The sequence below is a fragment of the Mastigoproctus giganteus genome, chromosome 1, assembly GCF_048544385.1.
Source record: "Mastigoproctus giganteus isolate SK-2022 chromosome 1, ASM4854438v1, whole genome shotgun sequence".
Taxonomy (NCBI): Eukaryota; Metazoa; Arthropoda; class Arachnida; order Uropygi; family Thelyphonidae; genus Mastigoproctus; species Mastigoproctus giganteus.
The window spans coordinates 108,432,469-108,447,783 of record NC_143575.1 but is presented as its reverse complement, the minus strand read 5'-3'; the positions used below and the strand labels follow the sequence as shown (position 1 = coordinate 108,447,783).

Below are 15,315 nucleotides of genomic sequence, written 5' to 3'. Positions count from 1 at the left end.
GTCATTAACAACCCTGCCAACCATCGTATCGTCTGAAAATTTGGATATTAACCCTGATATACCTTCATCAATATCACTGATAAATACAGAAAACAACAATGAGCCAAACAACGAACCCTGGGAGAATCCACCAATAACATTAATCCATGAAGAGTAATGTCAATTGATTACCAGTCTGTCTTCTCCCACTCAACCATCCTTTCATTCATTGTAGAAACTTACCCTTAAATGCCAATCTGTACAGTAGTCTTTCATGTGCAACTGAATCATAAATTTTCACGTGTTCCACGTATATGATATCAAAATTATTTTTTGCATTCAGTTCCTTTGTGACCACATCATAGTACCCAATCAGAATGGTCAGAGACTTCCCCTTAACAAACCCATGCTGTGTCTGAATTATTACTGCAGTCTTGTCTAGATGACTTTAACTGCTTCTTTAACTAGTGACTATTTTCCTTGGAACAGAAATTAAACTAACATGTCTGTAATTACTCATGTCATCCTCTGATTCCCTTTGTGAATTGACAACACATTTGCACAACTCCAGTCCATGGAAGCTCTTATGTTTAACTTCAATTTCGCCTGCATTTTGCTCTCATTTAGTTCCCTGCCAGAGTTTGAAAATCATTTAGTTCCCTGCCAGAGTTTGATAAGCTTCTGACCTCTATTTCCGTACAGACTTCCTTGTGTGTGAATGTAGATGCAAAATGCACATTCAGTTTGTCCACTATCTGAGCAGGCTCACCAATAGTCAAACTATCAATATCATGTGGGGCAATCTGATTCATCCCATCCTTCTAGAGTTTACATAAGTAAAGAAGTCTGCTTTTTTTTATTTGCATCCTTTGCAAAGATTTCTCATAATATGCCTTCGCTGTCATAACTTCCTTTGCAACTTGATTACAGACTAGCTTATACTTACCATAGTCTTCTGTGTCACCTGATAATTTATATGCATCCCATGCATTTTTCTTCTCTGACACAAGTCTCATTAGTTCATCTGCAATCCATTTAGGCCTACACCTTAGTTGGTATAAAAAGCCTAGTCCAAGATTACTTCCATGAATGCTTCCCATTTAGAATTTGCTGTTGGTAACATTATCGGTTACAAACAGCAAACTTTCTGAGACCACCATAGTCACCTTTATGAAAGCAAAAACCATTCCCTTTACCCGTTATGGTAGTTATATCTTTAAGTAAATCCCACATCAGCACACTGCATTCACTGCCACCTAATGGTTCCTTCATCTGCAGATTCTTAATGCACGAAGAATCACTCCTGATAATCAGATCAAGAGTATTACTCCCTCTGCCACTCAAACATGCTGCTGCTCTAGAAAACAATCATCTAATATATCCACAGAAGTCTTGCTAGTGTGCGGGTGACCAATGCATAAGTTCCAGTCAATATCTGGGAAGTTAAAATTCCCCATTATAAGTCAATCTGATTTCTGGCCCATTCTATTTCTCTGTATTCATCACAGTTAGATGTGATGAATTCCTACTGTCAATTTTGTCTTCCCAGTGTTTATGTTCCACCAAACTGACTCAACATTACACTTTTCAGCCATGTCAGCCGAATGCACTTCCGTAGATTTTTTTGTGTTGCTTAACTAACAGCATAACCCCTCCTCCCTTACTATCCTTTCTGTACACATCGTACTCCCCGAATTCCAGTTCTGCATTCCTTATATCTGTCAACAGTTTCACCCTTTATGTGACACCACTTCTCTGATATCTCAACAATATCTGCCTTTGATGTCTTGACCAGCACCTCAAATTCATCAACTAAACTCCTAGCATTGGTGTAAATGCTAGTATACATGCACCTGTTCTTACTCTTAGTTATCCTAACACAGCCCATGTATTTACTTGTTCCGTGATAACTCCCAGCAGTCACGGAAATCCCCAGCTTACTACTTACCTTGCTTACTAGGCTGCTGCTCATTTCAATAGAAGCAGTGCAAGAATCACTTTCACCTCTGCCTGCGGCTACTGTTAATCTATTAGTCTGTGAATCCCCCAAGCTAGCAGTTTTCCGACCCACATAACACTGCCTCAATATCATCAGCAAATATTCTTGTGCCCTTCTATTTAAGTGTATCCCATCCCTGTAGAAGCAATCTCTCCTGTTAACAAGCACAGACCATGCTGCGAAAAAATTTTACCACATGACTCTTGCACAATCGCTCTAGGCAGAACTGATTGACAAGGCTCTCAATCATATAAAAACTGCAGCCATTATCAATCCATTGCAGGATGGAAGCTTCCTCCACGATTCATGTTGAGGGAAATGGACCTTAATCCGCCACGCTGGCCCAGTGTGTGTTGGCAGATCGACCATATTTAGCAGTCAGGGGCTTTAACTGCAGTCTTCTCAACAAATGTGTGCTACATAAATCCGGCTCCTGAACAGTCGGCTATAGAGGCTACTACCTCCTATCGTGTCTGGACAGAATTGCAGACACTTTAAAATTTAACCCTAACTTGCAACTTTTTCTCAAAATTGACCCGTGCTTGTTAAGTAAGTTGCAGATGTCCTACTCTTAATGTCATTAGTGCCAACATGTACAACAATTTCACACTTTGTGCCCTTAAAAGAGATCTGCTCTTCAACATCATCAACTTTAGCCCCAGGCTGACATACCCTGGTCCTATTCCACCTATCCCTTTTGCATAATATGTTTCCAGTCTTCCTGACAATAGTCACCGACAATAACTAGCTCCTGTGGGACAAGCACATTCTGCCCTGAAGATTGCCGCTGTGTTGCCTGATGCACAAGTGGGTTCTCAAGGATTGGTTCTTGGAGTACTTTTGTTTCTGATTTTCATAAACAATATCAAAGAAGGGATAGAAGGCGTGACATCAAAATTTGCAGATGCCATACAGACTGAAAGAGTCGTTAATGATTAGGATGACTTGAACAGATCAAAAATGGTCAGAAAAGTGGCAGCTATGTTTTAATTCCCCAAAACAAATTATACACTTGGTGGGGTTGAATTAAAAACAGTAGAGGAAGAAAGGGAACTGGGAGTTACAATATGAGCAGATATGAAGTTTTCCAAGCAGTGTAAAGAGGCAGCCAGCAAAGACCAAGATGACCTACAGATGATTTTTCAAATGTTATCCTGTAGATATTGGCAATTGCAAGACTGCATTTGAAATATTGTGTTCAAGTATGGAGACCACATCTGAAGAAAAGACGCTGAGCTTCTTGAAAGGCTCAAAACACGGGCAACTCGCATGGTGAGATCAGCAAAAGGGCAACTACACAAGGAAAGACTCCGATCATGTGGGCTACAGAGCTTGCAACCAGGCACCTCAGAAGTGACCTGATTGAGGTTCATAAGGTTGTGAAAGGGATTAGTAAAATGAATGTAGGTGGAAACTTCAATGTTATAAAGAATTCCAGAACTAGGGGGCATAAATTCAAACTAGACTGTAAGAGATTTTCTTTTAGCCAATGAGTCATTGATTGCTGAAACAAGTTGCCTTTGCAGGCCCTCCTCTGCACTCGTTCAAAGTTTGAATTCAAAGGTCATCTAGATAGTTACTTATGTGAAGAGAGAAGCACATTAAATGTATTTTCTTATTTAATAATCTTACTTTTTTATTACTATTTCTTGATAGCAGCCATCTTATGCAGATTTAGCATACTTCACTTGCACCAGTTTTATCTACAGCATATTTAGTTGTTTATTTTTGCATAAAATAATAATAATTTTAAAGTTTTAATTGTATCTGCTTCCTATGTGAACATTTTCAATTTTCCAAATCCTCTTTTTTCCAATAATATTCCACACTGGATGAATGTTAACCTTTTTAAAAACTTACATGGCAAAAAACACTCTTGGCTAATTTAATAGGAATAAATGATACACCTTACCTTGGTTTTATTTATGTTACATCCAAAGCTACCAGTGATCTTTCATTTAAACTGAGATAAAAATTACAAAAAATATGATCCAAAATGAGATGCAATAGCAACACATTTAATACTTTTATTATATTTATAGAAAATGGTCAATCTGTAAGATACATATTATATTTTGTTTACATGACAAAGGTAGTTAGCATCCACTGAGAAAGTCATCCCCACCCTCAAACAGAGACAAAAAGAAAAAAATAAAATAATAAAATACTAGTTTATACTTAAACCTCCTTGAGCAATGCAAATACCTTCCCCAAAAGACTGAAAATATATTTAGATTTATGTTATATACATACCATCTGTATAGTCTTTAGTAACACATCTCTGCAAGTAGTTGTTGAAGTGCTGAATTTTGTTAAATGAATTTTGCCATGCAGCAAATTGCCTGGATCAGGTTAGCATGGTCACAACATACAGTTCCAACTAAGAATGTAATTAGTAAATATACACATACCTCTTCCATTGCCAGCAGTTACTGGGCACATCATGTGAAGATGCATATTCGTTTGAAGGGATGTGTATATCTGCTTGATAAGCAATCCCCAATACACATGATGGTACTTGCATACATCTTATCTGATGGTTCATGTTGCAACTGAACATCATTTAAGTCTTGTACTGTCTTAGAATCCTCAATAAACAAGACAACTCAGTTAACTCCACAGTAAGGAAATCACTGGCTTCAATTAGCAGTTATTTACAGTGAACCTGTTGTCTGTGTATATGGATAGCAAAATAAAATTATTCTGTCTCATAAGTATTTACATTTAAGTCTTTCATCAATATCTGTTGTCATAGTTGACTGAGCCTTCCTGGATAAACAAATAACTCATACTGGTACATAAGGAAAGCACATAATATGGATAGCAAAATAAAATTATTCTGTCTCATAAGTATTCACATTTAAGTCTTTCATCAATATCTGTTGTCATAATTGACTAAGCCTTCCTGGATAAACAAATAACTCATACTGGTACATAAGGAAAGCACATAAGCAACACTTAGCTGTCCTTATGATGGCACATTGAGCTGAGCTAACTGATTTTCAGATGGGGAGGGACGGATGTCATCATCAGATGGCACGCCGCTGACTTGCTGGTTCATGCAGTTGCCTACACCACCTACAGTCAATGGTCAGTGATGTTATTATGATACAGAAATATGACAATTCCACCAACACACAAGAAGCCCACAGAAGCTCACTCCATGTGACCAGGAGTATTCAGAAGGATAATACAAGAATCTCAGAAATCCCTGTAAAACATTAACCACAAGTTTAAGGCATCAGTGGAACACTGATGCCTTAAACACAGCCTCTGTTTTCATGGAAGAGCAGCAGTGCATAAGCCAAACATCACAACAACACAATCAGCAGCCTTGCCTTTCAAAGTGTAACAAATAATAATTGGCTCACAGAGTAGTTTAAAGTGAGTGATGAATCTCGCTAGATCCTATTCCAATCAGATGGACGGGTAAGCACAATGCCTTTGAAGTGCACTGTGGTAACAATGAAGTTTGGAGGAGATGGAGTTAGTGTGAGGCTGTTTCTCATGACAAGGCTAGGACTTCTGTGGTTGTGCATAGTACCACAAATACCAACACCTACCTTAATATTTTGGACAATTCCATGCTTTCTACGATGTGGTAGTTTTTTGGTACAGCATCATGTTTGTTTCAATGTGAAAATGCCTCATAACATACTGCCAGTGCTTTTCAAGACTGCATCATGAACATGTATGTAAAAGAGTTGAAATGGCAAATGCAGAGTTCCAATTTGGTAACACCTGTGGAATGAACTTGAACATTACATGAAAGCCTCACTGTCCTAAACGGGTCAATAAATAGGTTGCACAAGAAATGGACTACTACACCCATTGCATTCTATCATTTTTGATAGACAATCTACCTAAGAGATTGGAGTGTGTCACAGTGGTTGCGGTAGGAGGGGTATACTTGAGGATAGTGTAAGTGGTGATCTGTGCTGTATCAAGACAGTTATTTCTAACTGTTTGCTGTTTTTTAACATTCTTTTACAGTTATTTCTAACTGTTTGCTGTTTTTTAACATTCTTTTACAGTTATTTCTAACTGTTTGCTGTTTTTTAACATTCTTTTAACATTTGAACAAGTAATACAAGTGTTTAAATCATGCAGTGTCAGGTTGTTGTGGCAACACACGTTTTCACCTTTTGCACTGCCATTTCATTATAAGATAAACGAAGCCAGTCATATATTTGTTATGATGCCAAAACATGACATCATTTTAAACATAGCAGAAAGCTATGTAGACTGTGGAATGCTGACTTGACTGTAATCAGATCATGCAATTTCATGTATCCATATCACATAACAAGATAAAATGAACTTCAACTGTTTGTTTGTTATTTGGTTTTTAGGAGCATTAGCAACTAAGGCCATATTGCTCCGGGAATATGTGGTGGTCATTCCCTGAACTTTCCGCATCCTCCGTATTTGATGGTGACAGGCTAGAACCCCGGTCTAATCAAGAAGCGCGTGCTACGCACTGCTGCTCCTTCCCACCTGGCTATGGAGGCGCCAAAACTTCAACTGTTTACAAGATGTCAGGTGTGTTACTGACCTTTCATTTCTGACCATGTGAGAAACTAAAGTATTCCTTGAGTAGCATGGTGCATAGATAAAGATAATAAAGATAATAAGGTGTTCTTTAAAGATAATAAAGCACTCAAACCTACGTTGGTATAATTATGTTTATTTCCAAATTGGAAATATGTACATAAATGGAGCCAAATGTTTTGTGATATACAGTAAACCCCCGCTATTCGCGGGGGTTTACTGTATATCACAAAACATTTGGCAAAACATTTCTCAGGAACGTAAACCGCGGGGGTTTACGTTCCTGAGAAATGTCACGAATACCGAAAACGCGAATACTGAGTTATGGCTCCCATAGTAATAAAGGGGTTCCGTTCCAAAGTATGAAATATATAAGAAAAACTAGTCTAAAATTTTGTCTATGTATGTATTATATGTACCTTCATAATATGACTATGTAGACAGTACATAGTGAAATGCAAGCATATGGCATCGAAATGAAAATAAGAAACAATTTAATATTAAATGTAATATTTATTAGAAATTTCAAGCAAATCTTTCAAACCAGCGCCTTTGCTAGCTAAAAAACTTATCCTGCCAGTGCTATCACCAGTTTCGCTAAAGTATTGATAAAGGAGTTTTGCCTTTTCACGAATGATGAGTGAACTTAACGGAATTTTATTTTGAGTTCGGTCTTCTATCCACAGATTTAAAGCTTTTTCCATTTTTTCTAATTTAACATCACGAGTTACAGAGCAAATTTTTGAAGCAATTAGTGCGTTTTCACGGACACTACGGCGGATTTTTTCTTCCAATTTCTTGATTGATCGTACCATTGACTTTATAATGTTTTGCCACTGAGGAGACACTTTCACCATTAGAAATTTTATCTAATAACTCAATTTTATTCGCTAATGTCATCACCTTCTTTGATATTTTCACATTTCTCTTGTTATTCGTAGCCATATTTTTGTAGGGGTTAGAAAGAACTTGTCCACAATAAAGTCATTTTCTTCCGTTAACACACTCGAAAAAGTCTGTTTTACACTGCAAAACGGTAGATTTATCATTTTTGTAAGCATATCAATTTATAAATTGATAAATTTATTCAATTTATAAGCATATAAATTAAAAGCAAACGACGAAACCTTCCATGACAAACGCATAACACATACTGAACAAGGATTAGCGAGAAACATCCACGCTCACGATTTTGTCACCCCTCTTCCCCCACCCACTGAGCGCTGTTTTGACCGGGAAAGATAATTCTAGCCACGCCCATGTTTTTTATGGCGGAAAATGTTCACAGCGCTTTAAAATTCACATTTTTTTAGGTTTCATTTTATATTAAATCGGCGATCGCGAATACGCGAAACCGCGAATACAGATACCGCGAATAGCGGGGGTTTACTGTATTCTTATCACTTCTTCAATCGTCATCACAAGAACAAGTTCTTGTGATGACGATTGAAGGTCACCATTACAGAAGTGACCTTCTGTGATAGTAATATTGTAAAAATAGGTATCACCGAAGAAGTGGTAAGCAAATGCCACAGAATGTTTGACTCCATTATCTACATGTTTCCAATTTGAAAACAAACATAATTACACCAACATAGGTTTGAGTGATTCATTATCTTTTATCATTTGAAAAAGATTTTGAACGCCCTGTACATAACGAACCTCAAATGAAAAATTGTCTGATGTGTCCAACTAGTCTTCTACACTAACAACATAGCGAAGAACTGGCAATAAGCAATTCCAGTTGCTTTTTCTTGAACTGTATAATCTGCATGGGACTTGGTTTAGATATTTAACTTTGAAACAAGTGAATAAATTAAATAACAGGGATAGTTGTATACTATATATATATACATATAAAAATCTGCTGGTCAAAGGGTCACTAACTGTTGAAATAATTTATTTCATTTTAGAGAAATAGAGCTTACATAAATTTAAAGAAGGTATAGGCTAGTATTAACACTAATACTAAAGAGATCCTTTGTGCACAGTAATATAAGTTGCTGTCTTTATGCACAGTCCATTGCCTTGAATTTTTGTAAATAAAATTAGATGTAGCCTGATTTCAATATAATCACAATTAGGACAGTGCACACTGATATTCATATAATGTCAAATTAGTCCTGAAGCCAAGGGCAAAGCATTATTTCACACACCACCTGATGGAAAATTTCAACACACTGAACTATGAAATGACACAAATATGACCTAGGCAATTTGAACACCGTTCAACTTGTCTGGTGATGTTACAAATATGCAACAGGATCTGAGTCATTTGGTAGTATCATTTGCCTACTACCCCAATGTTGCTGAACTACTTGCAGGGATTTATTTCCTGAACCTGTTGAAGCTACTTTTTAATTACCTTGAAAATCTGAATTTTCTTGATTTATGCTAGCAGTCAACACTTCAGTGGTTTAAGAAAGAAATTTTATTTTATATACATTTTCAATAAAATGAGTGTCCTGGGTGGGGGAAATGATATCAATTGTCTTACCTGCCCATAGCTGGCCATATTCATCATTCCCATAAAATTAGGGTCTCCTGACATGCCCATAAATGCCATTGGGTTCATTCCAGTTGGATTCAATGACCATTGAGAAGGATCTACAGTAGATAACATGCCAGGATGAGAATTATGAGGAAGGAGTGGAAGTGATCGAGGACAGTTATTTGCAAGTGTTCGGGATGACGCAGCAGTAAACACGGAATATTGATGATTAAAAGCTATGTCTCGTCCTCCTCCTGTTCAATTAAACAAATGGAGTGCCTCAGAAATAATCAAGGAAAAATTGTGAAACTGTAGAATGCTCAATGCTGACTATATAGGCTCAAAGTTTTAAATTCAAGAAAGTTATATATGAACTGTTTTGAATACAATGGTGTTTTTTTTTTTTTATGGATACTTATGTCCCAATTTAAAAAAATTTTATTATTTTTTATGTCACTTTAACAGATACTGCAATTACTACAGTGCAACCTTGATATAACATGGGTGTTGGGGGATAACTTTAACACCCACATTATCAGTGAAGCATGTTACAGCCAAAAATAAAGTTTAACCAGTTATTTTCCAATTTTTTAATATGAACACATTACTAAAAAAAGACCTATTAAGCAAGCATTTTTATATAAGCAAATTTCATTTTGCCATCAGTGGTTGAAACGGGTTAAATAATTTAAATAGAAAATGCACCATTACTGTAATGTGTGTTTTATAATGCTCTAACTTAATATGTAAATATTAAGCACCAATGCCTCACATACTTAAAAAAAATAAAATGTAAATACTGTCAATTTTTTATAATAATCCCACACTTCCAAATGAGACATGTTTACAGAGTACACCATCCCAATAAGGCACAAGCCAGCTCAGCCACATAATAACAAACCACAAACTAATAGCTATTGTAGCTGAGTGGTTATACACACTGAATGGGGGGGGGGGGGGGTTTCCTAAGAGTTGCCATTTTAATAAGTTCCTGCAAATACTTGAAGAGAAAAAAACTCAACAAATATCTCAGAAATCATTTTCCATAATAAATTGTATAATACCGGTGAGTTACATTCTGGGTCTCTATTATTTTGGTCTATGTTATTTTGTATTACAAGGAAAACAAGTGAATTTTACAGTACCACAGTATAATTATGGTGAACATTAACTGCAGTCAGGAGCAGCGTTACAAAAATATACAAACTGTTCATTAATTCATACAACCTTACATAATGCTTTTAGTAGTTTTTCTCATTCTAGGTGTGATTTCATCATTGAAAAGCATGCCACATGCGGTTGTTTATGAAAATTTATAGATACACAGCTTGACAAAATTAACAGAACAAAATGTTTTTCGTTGAATATTTTATCGTGAACAGTGTTGCCAAAGGCAAATATTTGATATAATAAAATATCATTTGGAATTTGCATCCTAGAATACAAATTCCAAATATCCAAGAGAAATCAATCACCTTACAGAGCCGAACATTGTGCAAATTATTCATGCCTATAAAAACAAGGGTTGTGACCACATCACTTCGTTCCTGTTTTCTGGCTTGCTCACTGGGATAGCCACATCTCCAGCACTCTGGATGGCAAGTCATCATTGTTTAGATGATTCTTTGAGATGGTGCGCCATTGGAAGACTTGAAGCCAGGCAGTCACAGGTGGCATGCTGGTTTAATGTGTCACGCAGTGTCATCTCAACACTATGGAAGCAGTTTCAGAAGACAAGAACTGGCAAGGTCACCTGAAGGCTACATCAATCAGAACAGTCCACTATCTGGCTCTAACAGCAAGACAGAACACTACGATGTCCTGTCATCAACTGTCTCTTGAGGTTGCTCTAGCCACAGGTGTAAACATTTCCAACTAGACTGTGTTAAGAAAGCTCAATTCAAGTGGACTCTATGCAAGGAAGCCAGTGGTTTGTATCCCATTAACACCAAACCACAACAGAGCTCGTTAAAACTAGTGCCATGAACATTTGACTTGGAGCCCCGACAAATGGGAGGTGCCTCAGTAGGTGGGCAGAAGCAGCAGTGTGTAGCACACATTTCTTGATTAGACCGGGGTTCGAGCCCGTGACAACCAAATACAGAGGGTGTGGAAAGGTCAGGGAATGACCACCGCATATCCCCGGAGCAATATGGCCTTAGTTGCTAATGCTCCTAAAAACCAAAATAACAAACAATAACAACTGACAAATGGGGTACAGTTCTGTTATATGGGTCCCGTTTTAGCCTACAAACAGATTGTAGACACCAATTCATCTGGAGACAACAAGGAATGCAGTACCACCCCTCCAACATTAGAGAAAGGGACACTTACAGTGGAGGTGGTGTTCTCACGTGGAGAGGAATAATGATCAACAGCCGCACCCCTTCATATTTTTGATAGAGGTACTGTAATTGCTCAGAGGTACCAAGGACAGACCCTAGAACCCTATATGTGACATTTTAGGGTATACAGTTGGCCCAGATTTTCCTTTCATGCATGATAATGCCCCACTGCACATAGAGCTAAAATGGTGGAGAAATATCTTGAAACTGATATTTCAAGAAAAAGATATCCAACTATGGCCGTGGCCAGACTTAAAATCTGATTGAACATGTGCGGGATGCCCTTGGGCGACACATTGCACACCGAAGGCCAACGCCTCAGTCACTTGGTGAGCTAAGGTCCGTGCTGGTGGAAGAACAGGATTTGTTGCCACAGAATCTTAAAGACACTCTTATATCAAGCATGATTCACTGCTATCAGTCCTGTTTAACCATTGGAGGGGATCACACATCATTCTGTCATGTGATCATATTTTCGAGCATCTTGTGTTTACTTCTGTAATGTGACCGTTTTGGTAATTTTTATACAACTCCTATAAATGTCCCTTATACCTATCTGAAGTTTCTCGCTGTCTCCTCATTTCATTGTTATTCTATGGTATACCACCATACCAAATTTTGTCCCACTTCATTGCAAGCTTCATAAGTTACACCACATTTTCAACATGTTATATTAATTTTGTCGAGCAGTGTAGCAGCCAGTTCACCTTTCTTTTCTCAGAGGAAAGTTTAATTTTGTGAGTGCCCTGTGTGCAATTAACCTTTCATTGTTATGCATTTTTTTTCTTTAAAAAAATTTAATTGCCTAATTGAGAAAATACACAGCAGAAGAGAATACAACAGTTTGGTCCACCCTTTGGAAACCATCACAGTAGCTGGTTCTGCACTGTTAAGTATAGTTTGCTTCTGCTTACACTCATGTTATATCTGACACCACAGTATAACCAGGTGTGGTATATCGAGGTTGCACTGTATTTTAACTTTTTATTCATTTTTATGTCAAGAAAATTTATTGGTACTTTACACTATATCCTCTTTCTAAAATAAACATATTGCTAAATACTGAAGTATAATATTCACTCCCCAATCGCTTATCTGTCAATACTTATAAAGTTATTAAAATATTTAACGTTTTACAATATTGCTGAAACCAATATTTATCAAAATATGTACCAAAGTGCGTTCAAGAAGTTTCTAGAAAAACATCATAAAAATCTCCCTTGGTTAGAAGAGTGCAAAACATTTCATCTTTTGTTAAACACGCTTATCTGGAAGTATTATACAAGTTCTGAAGGTGGCTGCAGTTTCAGTCCACCATTTAAGTTCATAAAACTGCATTCTGGTTTTCATGTGTATTGATAGCAAAATATTAATAACTTGAGATGGCTACTAATGACAAATTTTTCCGCAATTAAAAGAAGTTTCATGTAACAATAAAAGCTGAGATGCTTTTATTGTTACAGATAGCATATGGTGAGGGTGCAATGAAAACATGGCCAAGTGGCATAAGCATTTTCCTGGAGGTAGTGAAAATGACAGTGATGATTGAAAGAGTCATCTTCTCCATTTCAAAAAATTATGCAAATGTGTGCACAAGCATGCACACATCCTTCCACTAGTACAAGATATTGTGAGAAATGACAAATCTGCAAAAGTGCAAAGCCAACAGCTGGAAGTTGGAATTCCAGTAGTAGGTGCCATGCCATTAGCAAATATTTAAACATACCACAAATTTGTCAATATCATTCCTTGACATATGATATAGGAAATATCAGGAAAAATTTAATCATTCTTATCAGGTGACATAACCAACTGCACCAAGGAAAAACACATTTTCTGAAAAATTAGCAAAGGCAATGAGATTGTTTTTAGTATGATCCAAGAACCAAATGGCAAATGTGAGACGGATATCACTGTAAGACAAGAAATTCTGAATAGACATTCCCCCAGCGGCATTTTTTGAATCATAAAACAAACAAAGAAAATTGAAATATTTTTCCATCATAAAAGAAAGGTGAGTTTTGTTCAATTTAAGCATTTTATGATAAATGTCCTTCAATGTCAGGGAAATAAATTTGAAGAAAAAGAATGAAATGAGCGCAAGGAATGGATTTTGCAGAATAACTGCTGTGTCCCTAGAGAGAGAGACAGTAATTATTAACTGATTATCAATTATGAGTTTTACTATTCCTATACAGCACTTAAGTTTTTTTCTTTTCCCTTTAAGTAAGTCAGAATACAGTGGAACCCGTTTAAGACAATCCCATTCATGTCAACATCCCACATTTGTCCACAATTTTTTCTTTCAAGTCCTGGGCCACCTGTCTATAGCATTTAATACGCTTTGACCACATAACTCGATGTCGAGATATATAATATGTTCACCTGCCATTCTCAACATGATTTTGCTGTCCAAGACACAATTTGATCTACTTTTGTCATTTCCTATGTTGACTTTTAATTTTATTGATGCAAAATTACCAGATATTGTTGCTGCAGTGTGTTTATTAAAAGGATTCTATTCCTTGCATGTGAAAAGCAAACTTTACTTTCTGTGGTGTATTCTTCAACGTTCGTTATTTTATTTTTTGTTTGTGTGTGTGTGTGTGTGTGTGTGTGTGTGTGTACTGTACTATGTACAATGGCTGCTAGGAAAACAAAAGGTAGAACTGGCCACTGTTGAGATGAAATATTTAATAATTAAAGCATTGGAATGTGGAAAAAAGTAAGTAGATGTGTACAGCCAATTTAACATCAAACACAACACAACACACTGAGTGGTCGGGTGAAAAATATTAAGGAGCAGTACAAGAGTGGAAACAAATTCTAAGGCTAATAGAGATAAAAGCTCACCAAGAATCCTAACCTAGAAGAGGCCATTTACATATGGTACTACAACACCATCAAGAATGACCCAACTCTCCCCACTGGGCTCAACATGCATACAGAAAAGGCTGAACAGTTTGCCAAAAAACTGGGCATCACAAATTTTACTCTGTTGAATGGATGGTTTACCCATTTTAAGCAGCAACATTATAACTTGACTTACAAGTGTATTTGTGGTCACAGGAAGGATGCTGACATGTCACAGTTAGAAAACTGGAAAGAAAGGCTTCAAACTATGCTGGCAGAGTACCACCTACCGACATCTACAACGCCGATGAAACAGCCCCATTCTTCAAGTGCACCCCAAACAAGACCTACACACTCACTCAAAGGAGCTAATGCAATTCAAGGAACACAACTGAAAAACTGCGACAGTCCTAGTGGCTACAAACATGGATGGGAGTGATAAAGTTGGTTTGCTTACCATTGGAAAATTCAAAAATCCAAGGTGCTTTAAGAATGTGCAACACTTGCCTTTCACTTATGAGGCAGATACAAAGGCTTGGATGATTGCTGTTGGATGACATCTGATGATCAAACTGGTGCAGCCAGGCTGCACCAGTTTGATCATCAGATGGTGACTCAAGGCTGTCAAGGTAGCCTTCATTGTTGACAACTGCTTTCGCAACCAAGGCTTGATATCAGTCAACCTGATTTGTCTTCCCCCAACGCAACATCTTTAACACAACCCATGAACCAAGGAATTAGCCGGAATCTAAAATTTTGCCATGGCAAGATGATCATGAGGATGAAGCTATCATGGCTCGATGCTGGCAAGTGCTACGATGAGAACCTTCTGGGTGCCATGCACTCATTCAAGCAAACATGGGGTACAGTGAAGATGGAGACCATTCACAATTGTTTTGTGAATAAATAAATAAACAAACAAGATGTGTGTGTGCCTTCCTGCCAGATGCCAATGCCGATTTATTTGAAGGTTTCAATCCATCCAAAATTGACGATCATGATGATCAGAATTCTACTTGGCCACTGGAATGCAGCAGAAAGAGTTTGAGAAAGAAGCAGCTGAGGCCGATGATGGGATTGAATGTTCTGCACCTTGC

At 37.2% G+C, this 15,315-nt stretch overlaps 1 protein-coding gene across 1 annotated transcript in view; it reads right to left on the bottom strand.

Annotated features, from left to right (window-relative positions):
• The window catches only part of LOC150091089 (ecto-NOX disulfide-thiol exchanger 2), a 230,637-nt gene that overhangs the window by 169,603 nt on the left and 45,719 nt on the right, over positions 1-15,315 (bottom strand). Inside the window, exon 5 of the mRNA XM_090382875.1 lies at positions 9,027-9,274. Within this exon, the coding sequence (XP_090239001.1) occupies positions 9,027-9,274 (248 nt within the window). The remainder of the gene's footprint in view (positions 1-9,026; positions 9,275-15,315) is intronic.